The sequence below is a fragment of the Centroberyx gerrardi genome, chromosome 9 (assembly GCF_048128805.1).
Source record: "Centroberyx gerrardi isolate f3 chromosome 9, fCenGer3.hap1.cur.20231027, whole genome shotgun sequence".
Taxonomy (NCBI): Eukaryota; Metazoa; Chordata; class Actinopteri; order Beryciformes; family Berycidae; genus Centroberyx; species Centroberyx gerrardi.
In genome coordinates, this window is record NC_136005.1 from 23781984 (window position 1) to 23809687 (window position 27704).

Consider the following 27704-nt stretch of genomic DNA (forward strand, 5'->3'; position numbering starts at 1 on the left):
ACACAATAATCTTATAATTCACAGGCAGGCGGCCGGGAGGGGGCAGGGGGGAGGGAGGAGGGGGGGGGGGGCTGCTGCTGACAGATTGCCAAGTGAACATTATCAAAAAAAGAAAAAAAGAAAAAGAGGAAACATAAAAAAAAATACACAAAAGCGCCAACGTCTTAATTATGGGCCTCTGCTTCTGAACGTGTCGATTATTCCCCCGTCCCCATGAAGAGTGTGTAGGGGCGCAGGAAAAAGAAAAGAAATCTTCCGCTGAAATCACCTCCAAGGCTGCAATTCCGCTGCCACGTTCCCCGGCGGAGGAGCTAATTAAAAACAGGGGAGTTACGAGCGGCGCGGCGGACGCCTAAAAACTCAAGGGGGCCAATCCTCACGCTGCGCGCGAGGTGTCCTCGGCACTTCATCTTGGCCCGGAGGCCGGCTCGTCTCAGGTGGAGGCGCGCTTCGCGGAAGTAAACAACCCGGTGGGCCGACAGGGGCCAAGCGCTCCCCAACGCAAGTGGAACTCACATGTGTCGCTCTTTTCCTCCTATCTTACTTTGCTTGATGACTTTGAAAACGAGCTCCTCTGCTGGTCCTCAGACGGAAATATCCAGAGCCTGATGGCTAGGATGGATGACAAGGTTGAGTGCTGTTGTTTCAATAAGAATAGGAATAAGAATCATTTATTTGTATAGAGGAAGAGAGAATATAAGTAGAGAAAACATATTAAAATCTTAAAAAGGTGAGTCTTCAGGGAGCGTTTAACCATGAACAAAAGGGAGGGCCAGGAAAACCACATTGAAGGCCTTGGTCCTCCCAGGTGTTGAGCCTTGTTTTTATGTTACATTAGAACAGTGGTTCTCAACCTGAGGTTCGGACCCCCCAGGGGGTCGCAAGATAATTTTGGAGGAGTTGGGTGATGATTTATGAGATAGGAAAAAGCATATTTCTACTACACAAATTCATTATCATGCATTTTTTTCTCTAATGTTTTGCTTATCTTGTGACAGCCTCTCATCCTCCTCTGATTATAAAATGAAACAACCTGAAAAGGGAAAATCATTTTCTGGTTGGACTGTTCACCACTCTGCATATGCAGAGATCGTGAGTAGGCATCACTTCGCTTTAAGGAGTCACAAGCCAAAAAGGTTGAGAACCACTGCACTAGAAGATCATGTGTAACTTCTGAATAGCTGTAGCTTCAGAATTTGAATTGGATCCTTTTTTGTGGTCATAGGTGCTGGTGAGCAGATGGGTCACGGCTTAATCCAGGTCAAGGGCAAGAGCCCAACGTTAAGTGTCTGCCAGTGACTAGCGGCCATATCAAACTTTCAAACCTTCTTGTCTATCCAACACCACAAAATGCGGCCGTGCAAAAACACAGCATATCCCAGCCTGTTCTATTCTGTGTAATTATTGCAATTTTCTTGTTGCTATATGGAACAACATTCAAGCTGCAAATTAGACTGTACTTCAGAGCATGTGGGAACGGTTTGAATGAGCTTTGGTCTGAAATGTGATTACAGTTCAGCACCCCGAACATCTTTCTCCCAAATGACTTCAAAACACATCGGCGGTGGAACGCGGGGCCGGCGTTGGTCCACGCATGGGAAGAGCAAACCGTCCCGTCGCTTTGATGTGTGAGTAAAAGCCGCTCAGCTGGTCCCATTTTTGAAAATCTACCGTCTCCTGACATTACATTATTGTCTTGACTCATTTCTCTGATGATCAGTGAACTAGCGATTACCCCAGCTCTTAAACTTTGAGCCAATGAACTGAAATTAATTATCTCTGGACCCATGTTCAACTAATCAAGTTTCACCCAGAGAGCCTGGCTCATTAAAACATTAGTACTTTGTAGTGTGTGGATGTGTCAGAAAAAAAACACCAATTTTGTGCCATGACCCATAGTTAGCCAATTTCTCATCTTCTTCATCTCTTCTCCGACTGCATCTATCACTCACAAGATGTGTCAATGAATTTCACCGCCATGACCCATGGGCAACATTTGGAAGCAATTTAAAAGGGAAATTTCACCAACAACCAGGCCAACTAGGAAGTCATGTATCATTTTTTCATGACGCATTCATCCCATACAAACCACCATGTGAACACATTTTAATTTCATCCCATGCGGCAATCCTCCTCCCCAGTACTCATCCACTTAAAAAAAAGTTGCTCAAGTAGCGAAGTCCAAGATTTGCATGTGGTTTAGAGATGAAAGACAGAAGAGAGGAAACCAGCGAACATAAGACAGACTTGGGAAATGACATCATCACTGCAATTTCCACCTGAACTGAGTGTGTGAGGTTATTGCTGTGTCAGGGGAGTGTGAGCTAGGGCAGACCGGCTGGGAGGGATGTGCTCTCTCTCTATCTCTCTCTACCTATCTGTCTCTCATGCACACACACACACACACACACACACACACACACACCAATAAGCACTGCGAGTCACTGCATCATTACAACAATGATACCCCTGAGGACGTTCTTTACTGTGAGCGGCAAAGTGTATAAATCCTCAAATCACAGCAAAGAACATCCTTGAGGGTATCGTAGCTTTGATATGAAAGGCTACTAATGCATTAGCGTCGTCTGGAAAGATGCTTCAGCGTTGGGTACAAACTTCCACAAATAAAACTAGAATAAAAACCCACAAAGAATGTAAAGTAGCTCCCTCACCGCTGCTGCTGACACACAGACAAGACTATTTGCCTTGAACTACCTGTTGTAAAATGCCATCTGCAAATAGACATGCCAAGAAATGTGAAACACACACACACACACACTCTCAGCTGTATTGCATCAATAAGCCCTCGGTCTCCTTTGCATCTCTGTGGCTTTTCTGCCTCTCCACCGCTCTCTGCTGCAGGAGCGAACACTTCAGACGAGCTGAGCCTCCTTCTCTCTCCAACGCTCCTCTCATCTTCAGAGCCCTTTGTCTTCTAACACGCCGGCCCTCCCACACGCTCCTCTCCATCACCACCACCACCTCCTCTTGTTTCTTCTTGTTCGCTCTTCCTCGTCACTCACCATCACCATCCATCCATCCATCCATCCATCCATCCATCTACTCCCCCAGCTCTCCAGCTTGCAGCCACCTCCGTGAGAGGACTTTAGGGCTTGGATGTTTGTTATTTCCTTCCTGACGGGTTTCAGGAACTAAAAAAAACAGCCTTGTTTTCAGATTGGCCACCATGTATTTTAGAGTTTATCCAGTGGGTTTTGCAAAGAGGTTTCATAAGACCGAGGGTGGTAGAATTTTCTCAACCCATAGAGGAGCACTGGCTCCTTCAATTGAAGTTAGAACATGAAAATCACCAAAATTGGTAATATAAGGTTTTCTACTTGACAACGCCGATATTCAATTTTAGTATTTATTATAATAGAATAGTGCAACACTGTTCAACTAGCATTAACAATATAATTGGCATGGCTTCAACAATGGTCTCCTTTGTTTCTGATAAATATCACAACTAATTTACAATAATATGTTGATAATTAAAAATGCTACATGTATGCTACATGCTATACTTTACAATTGTGTCTGGAAATTCTTATTGTTTATATTGTTGGCTTTGATTTATTGTTTTGTTTGTAAAGCAAGATCACGAGAAAAACATGCAAAATAAATGAAGTTCATCATCATTTCTTCTTCTTATTATCAATCGTAGTAGTAGTAGTTGTGTTATAAAGGAAGGAATAAAGAGGTGGAGGGGGATAGGAAGGGATGTTTGATGTATAGATGGATGGAGAGATGGAGGGATGAGAGGCAGCACTGAGTGGACCATGGCACCATCTAGCACTCAGCATCTCTTCATCCAGCCACCCACTCATCCGCCCACAGCTACATTGTTCACTCAGCCTCTCCAGCCCTCTTTCAAACGCTTCACTCTAAAAAAAGGATGCATCGTTTTCAACACATCTGTGAGAGTAGTTTGGTACGCCACATCTTACATACTGTTTAGTTGTGTGGAGTTCTTTCTCGCCGTATACTGATGGACATTTGCATTTCTTATCAAAAGATAACCATGAAGGAAAAGTGGAAGATGTCACCTATAGACTCTGACTTGAATCTGAATTAATTCAAGAGACTGAAAATCATTTAAAGGTAGTCCGGCTGCTCACACATTATATACAATAACTACTGGAAGTTTGACACAAAATGTTTTCTGATAGTCTATTCTAGCAGTGACGACTTGTACAAACTGTGCAGTTAATCACTTCCACTGCCTTTCCTACATTTCTCTGCCTCATCGATTCATCATCTATCCTTCCCTCCAATCCATAGATCACTCCATCCCTATATTCTTCACTCTGTCCTTCCAGCCTCCCCTCCATCCGTCTGTCCTCCCTCACGTCCTCCTTCTTCTCATCACTCATTCAATCTGTGTCATCTTCAGTCGATCCTACCCTTCACCCTCCATCCATCAATTCATTTCTTTCACATCCTACCGCCATCCCTGCCTCAGATGGATTCCTCCATCGCTCCTCTCCTCCCTTCTTCTCTGCCTCCCTCCTCTTCTTCCCCAGTTCTGGGTGAAACAATCAGTGCATATCAGCGTAGGAATTGTGACTAATCTGATCAAAGATTAATCCTAAATTATGAAATTGGCAAACTGGCTATTCTAAAAATGGAAAGATTCACACTGACAGGTTTTGCTATGTATGTGAAAAATATGTATATTTTTTAGGGCACAAAGGCCATTGGGTAAAAATCTGAGGATTTGGAGCCCATGAATAAATGAAAGATTTGCCTGCATGGTTGACTCAGTAAATTTCCATTATCAGACACAATATGCCCTTTCATAAATAATTTTCATTAATCAGGAAATGTCGGTCGGAAGGCTTTGATGCGACCAAGCTCAGGAGGCTTGCACTTCAAATGACAAAATTCAGACACCAGAAGGTGAAAAGCACAAGTTTTGAAAAGGTTGACCCTTTCTTTAGAGAGGACAAATAATGTGATTCTTCTTGCTCATTTGGCTAATATACAAGTAATCAAAATACTGATGCAGTGGGCGATTCAAATGAGCAGGACGAAAAGAAAAGAAACTCTCAAAGCCATTATTTTCTGTTTTTTGCCTTCTGCTGTTCACTTTGTAACGGTTTGGACTGGCTGAAAAGCCTCTTGCCTCAGAATTAACCAATAGTAATTCAAAATGTCAACACATTTTCACAGAGGCCACATACTTACAATTTTGTGGGGGAGTGCTGTGGAGGAAAGGCCATTTTGCCCCTACAGTAGGGCTTGAAAGAGAAAGTGAAATTCCTCCCTGCATGAAAGCCTGTAGCCTACAGCTCATGACAGAGATGAAGACTTAATCTTTTCCACAGTAAGTATGTTAGTTTCATTTTGTTTAGAAGAACAGTATTTCTATTGTTGAAAAGGAAAGGGACAAGTCCACAGAAAGTCCACAGATTCTTCAGGATGCACAAATAGAGAAATGATGACAAGAAGATGACAAAAAAAAAAATGCTACAACAAAAATGTGTGAGAATAAACTATCATCAGTCTATTCACAGTTATGACAAATTGATGATGCTATTCATCCTGCACTGAATACATTTACAATACTTGAACAAATACGCAGAGTGCTTGAATTACATTGACTTATGCTAGCTCTCTTTCTCTCTCTCACACACACACACACACACACACACACACACACACACAGACACATATTCAAGAAGACAGCTGCATATTTATGCATATTCAAAACTATATCCTGAGAATACCTCAAGGAGACACACACAAGCTACACTTCCTCTCTTTCTCTGTGGTCTAAATACTAAAGATCAGGTGTGTGTGTGTGTGTGTGTGTGTGTGTGTTGTGTCTGTGGTCAGTTGTTTGTTTCGAGGTGTCTTATCTGTTACCCTATGTGTACACGTGTGTGTCTTTTAACAGACAAAGCAAGGTTCACCGCCCCGATAACGCACGGCTGTGACCAGTCAGTATCAGACCGAAACAGGTGTGCGTATGTGTGCATGCCATTGACATTGTGTGTGTGTGTGTGTGTGTGTGTGTGTGTGTGTGTGTGTGTGTGTGTGTGTTTGTGTGTGCTTGCAAGCATAACATTGTTTGCATGCTTACTTACATGTGTATGTGTGAGCGAGTTTATGCTTGATATACAGTATGAGTGCAAGCTTCATAAGAGGGTGTCTGTATGTGCTTGTGTGTGTATACGTGTGTGTGTGTGTGTGAGTGTGTGTTTGTGTATTTTGTGAGTGCATGTGTGTGAGCCTAAGATAAGACACACGCTGTACAGTCAGTGCACAAACAGTGACGTGTCCTGAGCTGCCGTTGGTGATAAGACACTAACTTTGGTTACTGAAGAGAGGAACTTGAGGGTTGACACACTGCAGATGTCAATATGACATCTGCATATTTCTCGCCATATTTCGGAGACGCCTGTATGCTATGCGGAGATTATTTTGCATAATGTCTGCATTGTTTCAAAAACATCATTTCTGATGCTGTGATCGTCGCAGCGAGCTAACCCAACTGCTTAATTTTCTACAGCTGTTTCGAAGTTAAGTACAGAATTTCCCCAGCAGTATCTCCAGCTTTTGTTTGCATTTCCCACAGTGATCACTCTCGCATCCGTTACCCTGTAGGCATCACACATTGTAGCTCAGTGCTTTTCAAAGTCTATGGGCCGAGATTCTGGGTGGTAGGAAGATAAAAAAAAAAAAAAGAATGGGTGCCAGAATTATGCACAAACTATAAAAACGTATTGGCCATTCTAGAGTGTGCAGTCAAAGCCGTCTGAAGTTCCTGCAGTGTAAGCTAGGCTGTCTAAAATATTGTAAGGACGTAGGGAAGAGATCATCCTGCACAGCAACCCGCAAACCTTCCCGGGTTCCAAGAAAGCGGATGTCCCCTGCTGATCTTAAGGGTTGGCTATTGCCTTTTAGCCCAAGTGCACTGTGGGATAATTGGAGCAACTGGGTCTTTGTGTGCGTCAGACCTGCTGGCAATACTGCTGCACCTATTACACTGAGGTCAGCGCTGCACATTAGTGTAAATCTGTGTGTGTGTGCATGTGTATGTGTGAGATTTATAAGGACTAGAATTAAGGATAATACAATTTGACATTATTGTATACACAAGTAGATGAAAACACACTCATGCATGCCCACTTTGTGGAGTTTTGACCCGGGAACTGACAGTATGTAAAGCCACAGTATATCAAGTCTCTCCCGTAATTGCATAATTTGAGTCCCATTATTGCCAGAAGCCTAGTAATGAGGGGGGAACGATGGTGAGAACTGGCAAAGGATAGAGAACCATCACCATAATCATCATCGTCTCCTCTCTTGGTATCAACATGAGGAGGCTCTTTAACAAGCTGAGGTGTGTGCGTGGGGGGCACTTATCGCTTCATTAGCTACCTACAGTGCACTTGGCCTAATTAATATCTCTCCAAGTCATGTCTACATGTCTCAAGGATGGGAGACAATGGACAAGGGGACCACACACACACACACACACACACACATACAGGCAAGCACGCACAGACACACATGCATACGTACACAAACGAAACATGACATATTCAGCCGGCCTGACAGCAAGAGATAGGAGGTACAGAAACAGGACAGGTTTGTCTCTCTCTGTGTGTGTGTGTGTGTGTGTGTGTGTGTGTCTGATCAAAGATAACAGCCGCATCACATTTGCGTGGGCTGTGCTGATTTACATCTTCTGATTCACAAGGAGACAGATGGACAGATGATGACAGGGAAAAAGAGAGAAGAGGGGAGGGAGGGAGGAAGGGGGGGGGGGGTGCTGAGAGAGAGAGAGAGAGAGAGAGAGAAAGACAGGAGAAAACAAGAGAGAGCGGTGACAAGCTGCTGTCCTGGGAGGCAATTAGAAGAGCGAGAGAGGGACTCCAGTGCTGTTGTCACTTAAAGACAGGAAGACGGAGAACAAAAAGTGAAAAAGAGTAAAAAAGAGGAGTGTAGAGTCTTATAATGGCTCTGTTAGTCAGCGCTGTGCAGTGCTATGAGAACAACCCCAAACGCACACACACACACACACACACACACACACACACACACACACACAAAGACCCATGCCTTGCACTACTGCACAGCCAAAGCCCCAACTCCAATCACTAATGCCTTAATTTGAATAATTGCTCTTAATGTGTGGTAAATCAAAAGCGCAGTCGTGCGAGTGGGTGTCATGGTGACTGTTCAGAACACTGTTCACTTAAAATATCAACCATTAACTCTGTCATCACAAAGCAAAAAGAATATATGGAGGGATGGATGTGTTCTTATGACTGATGGTCCAAATAGGAGAAATAAGTGCAATAGTGTGCATGTTCATGTGCGAGTGTGTTATGTGTTTATTATTACGTGTTTTATTACCTGTAAAGCACAATATAACACTGTGACATATTACAGTGCTTCCCATATAATTTCAATATTTGTGTGGGCAAATTAACAGGCACCAAAGGACATTTTAGTTTTAGATGCATTTCGACTGCTGTGGTGCATGAAACCTGGCCTTGCTCAATGATGGAGTTAAAAAAATAATAAAAAAACAAGATTTTAAAGCGTGTTCGTAAACTACAAAGACCATAATTCATGGCGCCTATGATGCAGCATATTGGTGTTTTTTTAAGGCACGCTGTGTCTGAGCCTGAATACTGAACTGAATAAAGAGGCAAAGTTTGAAACGTAGCCTCTTCACTAAGGTAGAGATAATCAGATGGGAGTATAATAGTCAGTTAAAGTTGCAGTAATGTAATTAGTTAGGTAATGTTGAGATACTGGCTCACTAAATGATAGATAACCTTTATTTTACAGTGAGAGCTGTACATAAGAGCTGTACATAACAGGCACATATACAAACAGGTGTAGGCAATGACAAGATAAGAAAAGCTATACAGACATGTACAATACAAGGCACAGACAATGCATTAAGAAAAACAGGAGCATTTGTTTAGCAGGACACCATTTAAAAGAAACTTAAAATCTTCCAATCTTATGGGTTGGAAGAGAGTCTTGCAGCTTATTCCATCTATATGGTGCATAAAAGGAAAATGCTGTCTTTCCTAATTCTGTATTCATACATGGAATATCTAAACTAATGTATTCTTGTGATCTAGTGTGTTGAGTCCTGTTGGTGTAAATGTTAAAAGTGATGAAATGTAAAATGCTATCTTATTTAAGAGAGCTTTATAAAAGAAATGTTCAATTTCTATCCTGTGGGAAACACTGTATCATTAATACTATTATCATTATTATTATTTTATTATTATGTGGTGTTCCAATTAGATGAGCTTGAAGCCTTCTCAGACACATGCAGAAACCGCGGGCAGTGAACTGCAGCCACCTCTCACACGTCCTACTTCTAAACTGGTACACTTACCCTTCTGCACATCATAAACAACTCACACCCGAGCTAATCAACTCTCCTTTCACCAGCATCATTACCACAGAAGATTACACACACAACCCTACAGCAACCCTGAGAAAAAGATATTTATCTTCCTAGGCATCGGGGGAGAAAAGAATCAGGGCGAGAGAATAGCTTTTGGATGTAAACAACCACTAGGCAGCAATAAGAGAATGTAAAGAGAAGCCTAATGGTTGTTTCAATATGTGTATTACTGGTGACGCTGGTGATAAATGGTGTTGCTCTCTGTCGGTTGTAGGACGAGTTGCTCATTAAGCCTGTCCCGGTCCCACGGGTTGTGTATTTTTGTATCTGACGCACACATATACACACACACACACACACACACATACACATACAAAGCGACAGGCCAATGAGCTTTGGCTGTGTTGTCTTCATTACTGGACAGTGCAGCAACAAGCACAAAGGCCTCCATTGAAAGGACGGGATTCCCAGGATAACTCTCTCCATTGTATTCCCAGATCCCTGGTTCCGCAGCGCTGCCGAATTAGCACACATACCTCTGGACTTGTGCTGCGCTTGGGACTAGAGGCGTCGTATGGAAGCGGCTGGCTCAGTGCGGCCGGTTGGCTGACTGGCTGGATGGATGGATGGATGGATGGATGGATGGATGGATGGATGGATGGATGCCTGGCCGGCTGGCAGATGGCTTTATCTGTCTGTCTGTAGGTACATATATACACTGTATATATATGTGTGCATCTGTCTGTCTGTCGAGCTGCCTGCCTGCCAATCTGACCGACTATCTGACTGGCTGTCTAGTTGGCTAAAGCTTCAATTCAGAGTTAAGTCTTTGCAGCAGAGACTTGATATCAGACTCCTTTGATATTCAGCATTAAAAGCCTCCTGCGCTGCTCAGGGTAAGGTTTGCCCAAAACTCATTCTTGTTCCTGACTTGTAATTTAAGTTCTTTTTGGATTTGTTTGCTCCTGAGAGATGGTGCAAAATGTCTAGCAAACCAAGAAGTATTTTGAAGCAAGCTACAGTAGTTTTCCGTGTAATAATTGTCTGTGATCTCAGACGAGTTGTGGGCATTAGTAAGGCACATTGGTTGATTAAAAATTATGATGTGGATAGCAGCCTACGGCTATCCAAACAAGTGGTAGCTAGAAGTAGATCACTGAAGATAGAATCTGATGGTGAGAAATAAATTATTAAAAATCATTAGGCTATTCATTTGCATATTTGTACTGTGTTAGGCTGCCTGCACGGACTGATGTCAGAAATGTTTCTCTGATAAACCCAAAAGAAAGAAATCAACTCAGCCCATATGTTGAAGGCCTATTCAAATTAAACAAGCCAAGTGGGCAGGCCAATATCTAAACCAATACACACCCCGTCAATTATCAAAGGCCTCTGTAGCCTAAATTGAGATGTTGACTTTTCCTTGATAGGCTAAAGGCAATGTTGGAAAATTATCCATACCATTTTTTGCAAATAATATAAGTCTTTTTCAAGATGAATTGGGTCATGGTCATAAAATCAGAATTAAAGATCCTTTTGCATCATTCACACACAAATGGTAAGCCAGTCATAGTGTAACCACAAATGGGAAAATATGCCTATGAGCAACCTAGTTGCCTTTTCACATGGTATTAATAAAAAAAAAAAAAATTGGGACAAACTTTCTCTTTTATGAAGCTTGCAGCCTCGGGTGTTTTACTTGGGCAACATAAAACCAGCTGGTTTCTTCGACGCTACATATAGAAATCCCCATTCCCCAAATACCTTTCTAATGGCAAAAACACAACGATGACAACACAGAGGGAAGGCGCTGGCAACAGGTGATTTAAAACACTTCGGATGTGCTGCCCAAAACACAAATTAAGCATCCACGCTGCCCGAGTCTGAACATGAACATATTTCCACAGAAAGGCATCCAACCCTGACTATACTGATAGTGAGATTTTATCCAGTGCTGGCATTCCCGGTGATAGTAATGTGAGTATGGAGACTGGTAATGATGTATGGGTAACTTCTTGGCTGTGGGCCCAGGGCCGGCTAACAAGCTATTGGTTAGGTGCCTCCAATTTGTTAAGCAGGTAAGGAAGGAAGGGAGGAAAAAAGGACTGAAGGAAGGAAAGACAGTGGGGGAGGAGGGGGGAGGGATGGAGGGAACGACAGGTGGGAGGTAGTAAAGAAGGTGGAATGGAAGCACGGATCCAGGGGATGGTGAGAGGAGTAGATACTTTTTGAATGGCTACCTTTCGGCTGTAAAAAGTGTTTTGGTAGAAAGCACCAGAGGGAGAGCTTGATGGATAGATTGAAGAGAGGGAGAGAGAGAGAGAGAGAGAGAGAGAGAGAGAGAGAGAGAGAGAGAGAGAGGGACTGGTATGAACTCTGCTCAGGAGGGGGGGTAAAGGAAAAATCATCATTACCTGAGGAGCTGGAGCAACAGCCCGAAGCAAAGCCGCACATGGAGAGACAGGGATACACACACACAGCAGGACACGCTTAGACACACACACACACACACACACACACACACATATACGCACTGCAGGACATACACACACACACACATTGCTCCCATCAGTATGACCTAATAAGTCCAGCGGTAGAGGCCGTCTCAGTGAACGGATATGGTCATGAGGTGCAGGTGCATGCCAAGGCTGTACATTTCAATTAGAGCAGAGGTGGAGACAGAGGCAGAGGAGGTTCCACTAACTAGCTGCCACACTAACGGTCAAAATAACACTCCAGAGAATTAGAAGAGAGAGAGAGAGAGAGAGAGGACACTTCATGGAGTACCACGGTCATCTCCTTTGCTACACCCAATTTCCCCCTCGTGGATTTCAATTAGAGCAAAGGTTAGGAAGAAGCAGGAGGGGGTGCAATGAGGAGGTTACCATGAGGTCAGTTACCAACATATAGAAATAGGATTATTTTTGGTGTTACACCCATATTCCACACACAATATTAGTGCTAGTTACAGAATTAGAAGAATCTTTTCCCTGGAATATATGTTTTTGCTTACGTCTTAACTGGGGTATGTGATAGGTCAGTTAATGTTTATTTAGTTATTTAGTTAATGTGTCATTATGTCACATGTCTAATCAAGGGATGGGGATAAGTATTGGAGTTTTCCAATTGTCTTTTTTTTTCTTTCTTCCAATTATCTGATTTTATGTCTTGTTAGTAAAAGCATTCATAAACACAATAGGACTGCAAAAACAGGATTAAATTTGAGTTATTGGTTAAACTACAATTTCAATTATTATAATGTCATGAAGTTAAACGGTTGTAGACAGCTTTGTTTTAATCAATTTGATTATCAATACTGGGACAACATGTATATCAAATGAAATCAGAGAGCGAGTCACTACACCGTAGGTATGTACTGTCCCAACGACCACCCATACACAAACAGTCAAACATACACACACACACACACACACACACACACAGACACACACACACACACAAACTGAAAATGAAACAGGTGTGAACATGCCCATCTTGTCAGTCTTGTAATGGACTCCTTCTCACACACACCATTTACCGTTTAAAACAAACACTCAGACTCACACACTCCAGAGCGACTTAGCAATCAAGGACTTTCCAAGTCGTGTGCGTGCTTCAATGTGTGTGTGTGTGTGTGTGTGTGTGTGTGTGTGTGTTTCACACCAATTAGAAAACATCTTTCTCCACACATAAAACTGTGCATCCATTTTCTGTTCCTCAAGGGAAGGATGCCATTTTCTGATCCATACTGACTCGACAGCAGAGCCCGACCCATGGATTTTTAAATACCAGTGTCAATGTTTGGGGACAAAAATGAACAATTACTGTGAATCTGTGACGGCCACTTTGTCTCTCTCTGTCAGGGGTTTGACTTCGGCTCACAGCCTTTGTGGTGAGTCATCGCCTCTCGCCCAAATTTCCTGTCTGAGAGCAATCTTATAGTAGACCCATGTTATATCAGAAAAGCTTTGATCAAAACACACTTTTTTGATTGATAATATCAGAATTGATTGACCCCTTTTATGTAATATACCATTTATAAAACTCTGAATGAAAAAAAACAATAATCGGCCTCCTGCAATTACATGTCTGTTTTTTCCATGTTGGGTCAAATATTCTCTAATGAGGCATTCATCCACTAATGATTTACTTATGATTTATCCACTAATGCTGAAATGTTTTTGTGAAATCCCTTCAAAATACAGGGTTCAGGGACAAATTGCAAAGACAAAACATTGTGATTCATATTATTTTTACATTGCACCGACAAACTTCCATCCCTTCCATATGATTAATATTTCATAACACATTTATTACAAAGCCCAGGAGCTGATAACAACTGTGGAAAGAGGACCAAGAAGAGGATAAAGCCGATTCCATATTTCAAGCAAATATTGTCTGTGCTTTGCTATAGGACTGTACCACACTGATAAAAAAAAAAAAGCTGTTTTTTTGCTGATATTGTGATTGTGATATGAATTGTAATACAGGTGGACAATATTTTCTTTTTCAGCACTGAAACTTACAAAAAAAACACCTTGTTTACAAAGCTCTTCAAAACACTCTTGTGGAAAAAAGCAGCCTCTCATGATTTGGACATTGTTACAGTCAATATGCAATTTTTTTATTTTTTTTTGATGAATTATGCAGCTTTATCCAGCTATAATCCACTCAGAAGTCAATATGGGAATGAAGGAGGACAGCAGTTCCCCCATTAGCACAGTTACTCACTTGCATCCCCCTTGTTAGCTTTACACATTAGGGGGAAATGTGAGGGGAAACCGGCACTGACCTGCTGATCACCCCACTTGTTAAATCTGAACAAATTACCTCCAAACCGAGCATGCTCTGACAGACACAGAGATAGATAGATTACCCAGCTTGGCTAAAGCTGTTTCCTGGTTAATTCTCTGCCGAGTGCTCAGTGTGCAACAGTATGAGCTGAGATTGATGATGCTGAGAGTGTCTCTCTCTCTCTCCTCTCTCTCTGCCTCCCTCCTATTACCCACTGATATACGACTGTTTGATTCCTATAATGGCTCAGCGGTCGTTGGTATTCAAGTGTGTGTGAGTGTGTGTATCTGTGTGTGTGTGAGAGAGAGAGAGAGAGGAGAGGGGTTAAAGTAATAATCCGCGACATTTATAAATATCCGTTCTGCTACTCTATCTGCGATCGATATAACACAATAGTGACTCAACCTACACTCGGTTCATGGAAGCTGTGACACTTGCTGTTCTGAACACCCGGTGTCTGGTAGGTCTTTCCTACTGCCGCATAGAAAGTGATATGTTTTATGTTTAGAATACATAGAAGAAGAACTGGGTAGCTAGTAACTTGAGGATTACCACTTTAGTAAGGGAGAAAGGGAGAGATACAGTAAGGCATCTGTGGCACAAGAGTAAAGACAGTTAAAAAGTAAACATGGGATGGCCCTCCCTCCCATAACAAAGTTTTCCATTTCACTTACAGCTCAAATGACATTTTTTCTGTGTTTCACTAAGATTTACAGTGCTGCTGAGGTGCCTCCTGTGCTCGACTAGCAATTTGTTGAAGCAATTTGCAGTGATAGTCTTTATTTTACTGAAACTTCTGACAGAAGACATTAGGAAATGTGTTCTGCACATCCACTGTGGGCCTCCATTTACCATCGTTACCTCTAGCCTAACAATGGAAGGGACACACTGCTGTGTGTTCCTGACGCTGCTGAAGGCTGGGCGCATTGTCAGCGCTTCAAGTCCAAAACTTTTCAACACATTTCAATTGATTCCACTTAAAACTGTTTCAAAGAGTGCTACACTTCGAATGTGTTTTGCAACAGTCACATGGTGACGGAGAGAGAAAGAGAAAAGGAGAATCTCATTTTTTTTAAGGCTGGAGAAAGAGAGACAGAGAGAGAGAGAGAGAGAGAGAGAGAGAGAGAGAGAGAGAGAGAGAGAGAGAGAGAGACAGAAAGAGAGACAGAGTGAGAGTGAGTCAGACTGTAAACAGTTGGTTGGGGTGATGTTATCCAGCTGCCATGAAAACTGATCCAATAGCTGGCAAGTTCACTTTGACCGCTCTGTCACACAGACACACACACACATAAACACACTCAGACACACACACACACACACACACAGTGTCTGATGTCATAGGAGCTGAGGTTGGGTTGGGGTGTGTGTCAGGGGTTAGTGAGGAGGTGACAAGCCAGGGAGTTACAGTGGGGAGGATCAAGGCTGGAAGACACACACACACACACGTACACACAAACATAACATACACACACACACACACACACACACACACACACCCAAACGCACACCAGTGACAAGCTAGGGAGGCTCGAAATCAATCTTCAACACCTCTAATTGGAGCAGTCGGGAATCTCCCAACGCACACGCGCGCACACACACACACACACACACACTGGGAAGTGTGTGTGTGTGTGTGTGTGTCGGGTAGACACTGGGAAGTGTCTACCCGACCTACAGGAGCTGCATTCCACCTATAAGAATCACATTTGCACTGTTTGGTGGGTGAAGAGTTCAAGAGCAGTGTCACAAGGTTGAGCTGCGGTTCCAGGAGCCATTCCACATCGCCTAGAAACATTTGTGGAGGAAACACTGAGACGGAGCCAACAACCCACTTCCAGCAGAGCCCTTGCATCCCCCGAAAAGTAAACGCATCCCAAAGGTTTAATGGTTTAATGGTTTCTAGAGGTTTAGCTTGGTCCCCAGGGTCATGAAATACTCTCTGGTGTGAAATAAGCTATAAAGTACAGTAAAAATTAAAAAAATTAAAAATTTGACAATGCAGTGTGAGTTTTTTTTCACACACAGAGACATACACATACACGGCCATACACACCGGTGTACACACACTTGTTTCTGTATGTGTGTGTGTGTGTGTGTGTGTGGATGCAGCATGTAGGAATCTGAAACCATATAAAAGGCTGATACTAGTGTTATAATCGTGTCAGTTCTTCCACTTTTCCGTAGAATAATGAGTTAAGCACATCCCATATGTGAGTTTGGGTTTCTTTCTCTCTCTCTCTCTCTCTCTCTCTCTCTCTCTCCTTCTCTGCACAATAAAGCAGAAATACCTCGAAAAAATGCCATCAGCGCTCTCCTGTATAGCGTGATCAGCTTCAACCTGAAATCTATACATAACAAGCTGTGAAAGCTCGCGGCCTTGCCTTGGAGCAGACAAAGCCTTCAATAGCTCCACCTCTGTTGCAATGTTCTGTCTTAACAGAGTCCTTAATACAATTCAGAAGGATATTACCTGGAAAATACAAAAAAATAAAATGAAATAAGCGAATCCCCTATCTCTCTTTCACCCGAGGCCCTTGGCAAAACTCTTTTGAAGATGTATGTAAATTTGATTCCAAACATCCTCCGTCTTAATTCAAAGGGCTAATAACGAGATGCACAGACATTGGCACATTATGTTGTCAAACTACTGAAATGAGTCCTTGAAATGAAACGAGTGGCACTCTGCTGAAGTGGAGAGCGGGGAGAAAGGAGATGGAGAAACAAAAAAAGGAAGGTGGGTAAGAGAGAGAGAGAGAGAGAGAGAAAGAGAGAGCACGGCAAACTAAAACAGCAGTTGGCAGCATCAGAAAAACTATGACCGCGCGCACGAGAAAGATAAAGACCAGGAAAGAGAGACAGAGAGAGAGAAAGAGTACAAGAGGCAGAGACAGACAGAAAGACTTAGAGGAAAGCGGCGCCGTCGGCAGCAGCAGCAGCAGCAGCAGCAGCAGCAGCGTCGCCACGGGGTTTTGTTAGGGAAAATTAAACATCGTCTTAAAAAGCCTCTGAAGTCCCTGACACTGGATTCCCGTCCCACTCCGCCCACCTCGGCACATCGGAGCGAAAACGCCCGACGCCACCGCAGCGGGCTAATTAGAGGAGTGACGTGACTGCCGGTCCGACGGGGGCCCCGTTTTTCACCAAGGTCTCATTTGCTCTGAAACACCATTAACCTTTTGGACGGGCTGGCGCTTTGATATCTCAGCTGTTTAGGACTGAGATAAACCCCCCCCCCCCCCTTCGCTTTCCAAAGGCGTTACGTTTCAAGGGGTTGGCTGACTGCACTGCACTAAATATAGGCGCTATTTCCCAGGAAAGGGACACACACTAGGGCCAAAGGGCCTGTGTCTGTGTGTGTGTCTGTGTGTGTGTTCATGTAATTCTATACTTTTAAGGACCAAATGTCCTCAGAAGAATGGGACGATGAGGAAAATCCCCCAAAGTGAGGACATTTTACTGATCCTCACTTCTTTAACGGGCTATTTTAGGGACAGGAGTTGGGTTTAGGGTTCAGGTAGATTAGGCTTAGGTTAAGGTAAGAGTTAAGGTTAAGGGTTAATGTTAAGCCATGTAGTGGTGAGGGTAAAGGTTAAGGTAAGAGGTTAGGGACTGAAGGTAGTCAATGCAAGGCCCTCGCATATATAGTAATACCAACATGTGTGTAAGTGTTTGTGTTTGTTCGTGCAACATGTTCTCATACAACTGTTAGTATGATATCTTATGAAAAGTTATGCACCCTTGGTACTGGTGCTGTGTATGAGTGCATTTGTGAGTGTGTGTGTGTGTGTGTGTGTGTGTGTGTGTGTGTGTGTATGTGTGTGTGTGTGTGTGTGTGTGTGTGTGTTAAGGGTTAGTGTGATGTTTACCTGTGCCTTTGTTGCGGTCCACGAAGCAGTACTTCAGCTCATACTCTTTCAGAATTTCATGGACTTCCTACAAAGTGAGAGAGAGAGAGAGAAAGAAGACTTTAGCCTTAAGAGATCACAAGAGCACAAATATGTGCCAAATATTCAGAGAATTGTTCAAATGTTAAATCTGTTAGTCTAAACTGGAATGTTGTCAAAAAGACAAATATTAAAAAAGACGCGTACTAGGCAGAACCAAAAAAGCAGAACTAAATTGTTATTAATGCGGCTACTTCGCTCTAGTTAGTGGCTATGCTGACAGTTATTGGATTAACGACAAAATGCATCAGATTTAACAGAAATGAATGAATAATAATGATAATAATTAGCTGTTTTCGTTAATGGGTGTACACATCGACTATTCAAACAGTCACTCAGACGACTTAAAGAATTTAGTCAATTCTTATTAAATGGACTTTTGCACATCGCTAGGACACACACATTGAAGAAACCTCATTTTTTCTGACAGCTGAGTGGACTCTCTTTTCCTCCGCAATAAACTCTTTGATGGGAGACTTCCCAATTGCAATAATTCGTCTCTATCGGGGAATTACATTTAAAAAAGTGTATTTTCAAGATGAAAGGCTTTCTGTCTTCTGTCAGGCATATAATCACAGCGGCCCACCGCAGAGCGCTGCAATCCACCAGGGAGACACGTACACACTGCTGCATATCAAAGTAATAAATCTGAAATTTCTTTTTAGAGTGGGCAGTCCACTCTCCTGAAGAAGTGATTTTTTTTTTTTGGTGACAGTATACAGTGAAGAGAGACAGGAGAGGGAGCAAAGAGAACGATGCAATAGCAAAGCAAGAGCCAGTATTCACACCCGTGCATTTGGGAATACAATGGCAAATTTGAGCCAGGACGCCTGTGTGTGTGTGTGTGTGTGTGTGTGTGCTGAACTCCACTGCAAACTCCAAACTCTCCGTTAGCCTTGGTGCTTGAAAGTGCGACAAACAACAAAGTCTGTTTTGCACAGAAGTCAATGACAGCGCAAACAGTTTAGAGCGAGGCAACAAGACGCACATTTTCAGATGTTTCCCTGTGATATGAGCAACCTTGTGGATCCAGACACTGTCAAACCTGTCCAAAACCACAATAGTTCAAGACCGCGAAGCAGCGTAGGTGACAAAGAAACATCAGCAACCACAGCATGGCTTATGAGAACGACACACTGACTCACCACTCACAGTATATATGCTAAAACAACCTGCCTGTCAGTCTCAAACTCAGGCTGTGGCGACATCTTCCACTTCAGCTATCCATCTATCCATGTTATCCTCACTGATTTTGTGAAATCCCCTCTCTACAATGCCCGAAATTTTGCTTATTTATAGTTTGTTTCAAACAAATATCAAGCATCCATTACAGGTGCATTGAGTTATCATACACAGCTTAACAATCTGTTACTACAAAGGACAAAGTACATTACAACAGTGCATGGAAACCCCGCTTCTGTCACTCCTTCCCTCTCTCCATCCCCCTCTTCCTCTCTCTCTCTCCTTTGCCCCCTCCGTTTCATCTCCTCCTCCTCTCCCTCTCTTCCTCTCTCTCTCCGTCCCTCTGTCTCGCCCTAACCACCATCCGGCCCACTCATGCACACAGTGAGCAGGCATGTTCCTTATCACTAAAGGGCACGCGAGGCCGCCCACACAGAGGGTCATCTCGCTCGCCCTTAAAATCAGAGCACAGCAAGCTGCGATCGCTCAGAGAGAGAGAGAGAGAGAGATGGAAATGTTTTCCATATCTATAATTTTCTCTGTCCATCTGTCATCTGCCACAGAGAGGAGGGGATGCAGGGAAAGAGTAGCAGAGGTAAAGTAAAGGGAGGTTGAATAGAAGGAAGCCACCTCAGAACAAAGTTAAAAAGTGCTTTCCAGAAAATGAAATAATAATGCACCGGGCATTAATTAAAACAGCGCTATAGAGGAGTAAAACAACAAGGCAAATACAGCAGAAATCAAATTACATCAAAGCCTGCTTGTAAAAATGTGTGAGGATTTAAGGAAGGTGTTTTACACTGATTTTGCCAGCCAAAGCTCCCCTCCCTCCTTTATATCTGGCTCTCCTTTCTTGTTCTCTAGCGCTCTGTATTTCCACTGTACACTCTTATCTCCCCTTCTCTCTCTCTCTCTCTCCCGCTCAGCCACTTTGTGTGTGTTTCTACGTGTCAGCGGGAGTTAAAGCAGAGCCCTTGTATTTACTCGAACTCCCGGTCTTTCTCTGTGAGACGACCGGCTCCGACAGGTCGCTAATAGACTAAAAGCGAACCTCATTTCCTAAATGTAGGAAATAATGGGGGAGAGGAAGAAAAAGCGACGAATAGGGAATCGCCATTATAGAAATCAAGTGGAGTGGTGTGCAAAAAAAACCAAAAACGGACATCCTAAAAAATGTTTTAAAAAAAAGCTCTAAAAACAGGCTCTGTTCCCAGCTTTCTCTAACTGATTGATAGTTACTGCTGTATAGTACAGTAAAGAAACACTGACATTGCACAGAGCGCTAGGTGACATTCAGGCGAGGCTATCCCATGATGCTTTGTGCCGTGTCATTCATTCTGGTGTCGTTATTCTACGCTCGAAAAAGAGCTGAAAGTTTGTGTTTGCCTCTCATAGCCACGGTGCATTAAAAGACATTTTTAAGACTTATTTTTATGAGCGCACTCATCCCCACCTCCTCTCTCCCCCCCTGTACCATTTTACCATATTCCACTTTGTTTCACTCTATTTGCTTTTACATTCCATGTTTTAACGATCTTTTCCTCTCACTACATCCCATCACCGCGTTCTACGGTGTTCCGCTTCGCTTCGTTCATATCCGCGCTGCGCTATTTCAACGCCAGTCTAATTAACGCTGCCTTAATGGCGCGCTCACATCGCAGCGTTTGAAAACAGCCACTGGGCTCGGCGGCTCAGTGTGGAGCCTCTTCCTGGCAAACCGGCCTGCATGTTCAGCTTCGGCTCCTGTGTGCCAAATTCAAAGATAGGGCAGCTGCGATCATTTTGGAAAGTCAAAAGATGCTCGTACTAAAACTAATCCCACAAACTGCAAATAAAAAGAAGCAAATACAGTTAACCTCTACAATGTTAACCATCATCGTCAGCTTTGTCCCAATGTAAATCTGTCTCTCTGTCATGACTAACAGCTTATAGACAGAGTGGACAACCTGCTATTCATTTTCAATGAAAGGCCATTCCACAGTATGGTATGTACTCCCATGCCAAGCTGTTCTATAGCATTACAAGGCATGCCGTTCCGCTCTGTGCTGTGCTATTCTATACTGTTCCCTCTGTGTTATTCAAATGCTCTAAGGAACTGACATTTCCAACAAGAGCAGCCGGTGCCCCAGCGCCAGCCGCAAGCCCTGGGACCATTGCCTGAATGTGTGTGTGTGTGTGTGTATTCACTAAGAGCTTCTTTGGTGTGACATTAAAGCAAACTGCCTTCAGAGGCTGATCCCGGGAGGAAAAATGTGACATGTACCAAAGCAGCCCTGTCTGACACCTGGTAAGACCAAGTAATACACCCCCCTGGCCAAAAGGAAGGAATGGGTGGGGTGGAGGAGGGGGGGTGGAAGAGGGGTAGGGGGGTTGATTCCTAGCTTACATTATGTGACGAGAGAGAGAGAGAGAGAGAGAGAGAGAGAAGAGCCCATGAGAGAATGAGCGAGAGATTATTCTCACAACAGGCAGGGGCTGTTTAAAGTGCTAAAAGCGGCTGGCGGTCACAATGCCGCTGCAATATGGATTAAGATGTCAGGGTTGTTGTTGTTTTTTTTTTTTGTTCTTCCCGGATCCGCGTACTCGAACATTTAATCCGCCTGGAAATCATTTCTGTGTTGAACATCTGGCTCTGACCTGGAAAGCGTATGTGAAGGGCAGCGCAGGGCAAAGAGGGGATGAGTCAGTCCCTCCTGGAATTTGCCACTTTGGGATTTTTTCCACAAATATTATCAGGGCTTACAAGTTCAAATCCCCATGCTGGCTAGTATCCGCCCTGCTGAAGTGTTTTTGAGCAAGACACTGAATCCCTACCAGCTCCAGGAGTGCTCTTCTGTAGCTGACTCTACTTCTGATTTCCCTGGAGGGGGATATACAAAAAGACAATTTCCCTACTGGGATCAATAAAGTGTCACATTATCATTACATTATTGTAATTTCAATGCAGTGGCAAGTCTCATCACTGCACTTGTCAGCAGCTGTTCTTTCACTCGTAGTTGCCATCTATCATTTTCCTGCCAATAAAGAGAGAAAAGGCTGCATTCTGAATTGCCTTTCAGAATGTCTGGGTGCTGTTGTCTTGACTCTTGCACTCTGCTATTGATGTCTTGTGCTGCCTGGCAGTTTAGGAATGTATTATTCCCCTGTTGCACTTTGTAAGCTGCTCTGGATAACAGTAAATGACAAGACATCAAGAGCAATTTAAATGTTGTTCGTGTCAAGACATTTTGGTGCCTTTTCAACAGAAAGAAAGACAGAGGGTGAGACCAAATGTGTATAGTTCAACACCTGTTCATTCATCTGCACTACTCCGTAGTCACCTACTCACACACACACACACACACACCTAAACACACTAAAAACCTCTCCTTCCCTCCCGCAGTCATAGAGAGTAAATGAGATGGTTCACAAACACACAGGAGGTCCACTGGGGAAAAAGTGAGAAAGTGGCCTATCACTTCAACTGTGAACGTGTATGTGTGTGTGTGAGAGAAAAAGGAAGACAGAGAGAGACAGAGAGAGAGAGAAAGAGGGGGAGAGGGGAAGAGAGAGAGAGGAATGGGGGATTAGTAAAGAATGGCTGGGTGAGAATGAATCCCTACTACGCATGCATGCACGACTGGGCACACACACACACACACACACACTGCATGGCCTCGCTACCAGCGGTAACTGTGTCCTTGACCTACTGATAGAGTGATATAGGCTAGAGGAAGAACAGAGGATAAAGCCCAAGTCTGGCAGCAAGCACAAGGCTGCTCTCAAACTTCACACTAACATTAAACAGTATTATTTGAGATTAGTAGTATTAGTAGGACTGCATTATTGTTATTAGCATTAGTGGAGCTGTATTAGTAGCATTGTATTCATTCTAGTGACATTAGTGGCCCTGCATTCCTATTAGTAGTGTCACCCACTCTGTATTAGTAGGATTAGTATCACATTAGCAGTGTTAGCTGCACTGTAGTAGTAGTATTAGCAGGACTGTATTCACATTACTAGTGTTAGTGGCACTGAACCCAAGCACTTCTCAGTATTTTTGGGGTTTTGAGAACAAACAAACAGTTTCCTATTGAGACAGTACAGATAGTCAGTTGCCAACAATTATGACCAACAGTACTTTCACATTGTTCATGCCCTTTTATCCCACAACAGATATTTCCATCCATTTTAGGTAAACTTATGAAATGTCACAAAAAATGAAATGTGAGTTAGGTGTGTTTCCAGTGCCAAGTCTTTCGAGAATCGATCATCAGATATTTGACAGACAACATTTCAGAACGTCCAAAGCCACTTTTCAACTGTCAAGCCAATCATGCCAAGTCTAGTCATTATTTACTCAACAAATGCATTTCCATGGCTATTATTTATCACATAACTTCTGTATCAACAAACAAAATTCCCCCTTCCAGCAAGATGGAAAACCAGCTAATGTTATCCTCACTGATTTTGTGAAAGGTATCAACATTGCTTCTTCGCTACAATTTTGTATAGCTTTTTTCAAATAAATAACAAACATCCATTACTGTGCATTAAGTTATAATACATAGTTTAACAATCTGTTACTGTAACGCAAATTAGAACAGTGCATGTCTGATATATTAAGGCTGTGTTTTTCCAATTTGGTATGAGCCAAGCTCTCTGTTTGTGCGTGTGTGTGTGCGTGTGTGTGTGTGCGCGTGTTAGTGTGCGTGTGAGTGTGAGTGTGCATGTGAGTGTGCGTGTGAGTGTGAGTGTGCGTGTGAGTGTGAGTGTGCGTGTGAGTGTGTGACAGGTGGCTCAAACCAGGCGCAGCATGGATCACTGGCCCATCAAATGCCTGCCAGGAGAGCTTCTTAGAAAATGTGCACACTCACATATTGCAAGCAGACAAGCATAAACACACACTCACACACACATGCAAACACAACTGCAGACATCTCTCTCTCTCTTTCACACACACACACACACACACACACACAAACACATGCTCAAGAGTTTTGACACCTTGTATGCTGGTTTAACAGCGTTGCTCTGCACTCGCATCAGTAGCATTCCTTGGTTTAACATGTTTGCTTCCATTCCTCTCCTCTTTACTTCTCTCTCTCTCCCTCTCTCTCCTACTCCTTTCTCCTTTCTCTCCCTCATTTGTATCCTCCTCCTTTCTCCTCTCTCTGTCATTGCTGTGCTAAACACTGGCTGTCTGGTTAAATTTTCATGCAGAGTTACAGTTACCCTCCAGGCAGGAGGGGAGAACATGCACCCAGTCAGATCCATGACGCTCTCCTTCTCTGACCTCTCACTCTCCCCTTCTTTCTTTCCTTCCTTGCTCTTTCTTTCCTTATTTCTTTCTTTCTGAACTCCTTCTCTAAATTCATATTCGTAATGCTTTTATTTTTTCCTTCCTTTGGTCTCTGTCTTTCATTCATTTACATTTTTAGTCTCTGAGCTGACAGATTTTTTTTTCCAAGAGCAATTAGATTGAGCAGCGGAGAGGGGATATGATTCAGTGGTAAGAGGGTAATGTGAGGCACTTCTTGCACTTTCATTATTTCTTAATTAATCGCTTTCTTTCCTTCTCTCCTTGCTTTTATGGAAAGCAGGCAGTCCACTCTCCTCAGGTATTGTGTTCGTTTACAGCACGGAGAGACAGGAGAGGCAATAGAGAGGAGAGCGACAGCACAGTAAGAGCTGGGAGTCAAAATCCATAATCAACCTCAGCAGTCGCATGTACAGGACGCACGCCATGCACCGGCCGACTGAGGCAGCAGGACGAACCCTGTCTCTTCTGCTTCTGTTCCTCTGTCCTTTTCTTCACTTCTTCTTCTCCCTCCCCTTCCACATCTGCCACGGAGAAGACGGTCGATCCGAGCGAGGCGGAGGGAGGCAGGTGGCTCGCCCAGAGACAGGCCTCTCTGGGCGAGCTCTGCTGTCACCCAGTCTGACCCACCACTCCACCCCCCACCCTCCACCCCCCGCCCCCTTCTCCGCTTGGCTCCGGCCCTGAAGCCACAGAGCTCGGATTGGAGGTTATTTCCCCAGTGAGCTAAGCATTCACTTCCCCTCGCAAATCGACGGAGTCCTGCAGACGTGGGTCAAACAGTGTTTTCAAAATATTCTTTGCTTTCGTTTCAACTGGCTGGTGAGTGGGGTTTGACCCGTAAGACAATATACACCCAGGAAGTTTACACACATCACAAGACAGTATTTGAGCTTCAATTAACAGCAGTTTAATTTTCTGTATCTGCCTACTTTCCTGAAGCTATCTGAAATGTCTGATGCGGTAAATCCCACCCCTCAGGTAATCCAAGCAGAATAAAAACAAGCATAAAATTATTTGCAAATACTTGCTTTACCTTGGTCTGACATTCTGCAGAAACCTTCCCATGGTGTGTGAAACGTCTATTTTTGACATGTTAGACCATATTATCAATGGTTTGGCTTCCTACCAGTGTCAGGAAACATATTTAACACCCAGGAGACAGTTTTAGCAGGCAACTACGATGCAAAGTGTCATCATGGCTGCGGCAAAAGCACAACAAATAGACAGATATATGGAGCTACCACTGGCAGAGAACCTCTTAGACATAAAAGCTAAATGGCCTCTTACAGTCAATTCTACTTGTCAAGGCACCAGTGAAAGCACCACACACACACCATGGGCTGGGTATGGAAATTTAATGTCTACAGGTGTTACACAACTTTCCTGTATCATGACTTATTTTAAACAATCAAAAGAAGCCTCACATTACTGGATTCTTAAAATGAGCGTTCAACCAAGGAACGTCTGATTCGATTTTGAAAACAAAGATTTAATTTATATTGTTATAAAAATCTGATTTTATTTGATAAAGCAAGGTGTTAGAAAAAAGTATTGCTTTAGAATTGATCTCAAATATTGCAGCTGGTATTTGAATAAACAATTTCTACCAAATAGTGAGATTCAGAAGCTTTTAAAACATCAAAGCTAATTGGCCTTCGTGAGCCAAAGTTGTAAAAATACATTAGTGCCATGCAATTATGTGGAAGTGCACGATTTTACAAGCTACCAGTAGAATTCAAAACAGTCACGTCCATTTACTACAAATAATTGTGTTGAATAATTGTTACATAAATGTTCCTGTTCACTTCACTCAATGTATCCAGCTTCAAAGTCACATGTATTTCACATACTGTATAGTTATGTCTTAGATACACCTGCTTACTAATTAACAGTAGGACTTTTTTAACATGGAGAGTTAATATTTTGATTTATGAATAGCTGTAGAGAAGCAAACATAACATTGATGTCCTGTATTTTTTTTTTTTATACTAAGAGTTCACATTGTTCCCCATGGGTAGAATGAAATTCATGACATTTTAATCCTTTTCACAATGATTTGCGAAAATGTAAAAAATAAACATGTGTCAATGGGATGATTAATAATTTTCCTTCTGTTTTTTGGAGAGTCGCCTTATTTTCCCTTGATCACCTATAATGAACCTATTAGTGCTTCATTTGAATGAGGCTGATTTTGAGCGCTATGTTTTGATGAGTACGTACGTGGAAGCAGTTCAGAATTCAAAGAAACCCTACCACTTCATCCATGTCCTTATTTTTACATTGCTTTGGATAGTCGTATCAGCTAAATGAGTAAAATGATTGCATTCAGCAAAGTCCAACACCCTAATAAGCTTACATGACAATCCTGAGGTGAAAAAGCTGAGATAGGATAGGTATGCAATCAAATTACCTCTTCCTCACTTTTATCTTTTACAGTTCAATTATAATCTTAGATTTAAAATACACACTGTAAGGTGTAGGATGTGAGGATTAGGCAGGAAGGGCTTTCCAGTGGGGTGTAATGGAAAAAAATAGACATTACAAAAGTTGTAATGATTATGAAACTCTAATGCTAGGTTCACGTCATCACTTCATCCATGGTGCATTTATGTTGCTGCAAACTGTGTGCAGAGCTCTATGCAAAGATAACCACAGCATAAATGTACTGAGATGAAACTGACTGTACATGGTTCTTGATTTTAGTGTTATCCCTGATTCACTGACAAAATGTTTTCATCATGAAACTTCATAGAGAGCTAGCATAAAAGCGAGCAAAACCCCATCTGTTTAGGTTTATGCGATGCATTATCAATGTATAAATAGAATAAATCCAACACCGTGCATCTGCAACAGCATGATGCAGCAGTAATGGATTCTCCCATTTTAACGTCGATCAGAGAATAATGCATTCAAACTATATGTAATACAGTATGGTACAAAACTGATACCTACGCCAACAGTGTCAACAGTCTGTACTGGTGTCACGGAAACTGGAGACACTTTTGAGCACTTCTTAACGTTCCACATTGCCATATACTTAAAGCCATCTGTTCAGTATTATCCCATATCCTACAATATCATTGGATTCAAACTGTGT

General features: G+C 42.8%; 1 protein-coding gene across 1 annotated transcript in view; it reads right to left on the reverse strand.

Annotated features, from left to right (window-relative positions):
- raver2 (ribonucleoprotein, PTB-binding 2) overlaps nucleotides 1–27704 on the reverse strand; it is a 76661-nt gene that overhangs the window by 42666 nt on the left and 6291 nt on the right. Inside the window, exon 2 of the mRNA XM_071904220.2 lies at nucleotides 18046–18112. Coding sequence (XP_071760321.1) covers nucleotides 18046–18112 — 67 coding nt within the window. The remainder of the gene's footprint in view (nucleotides 1–18045; nucleotides 18113–27704) is intronic.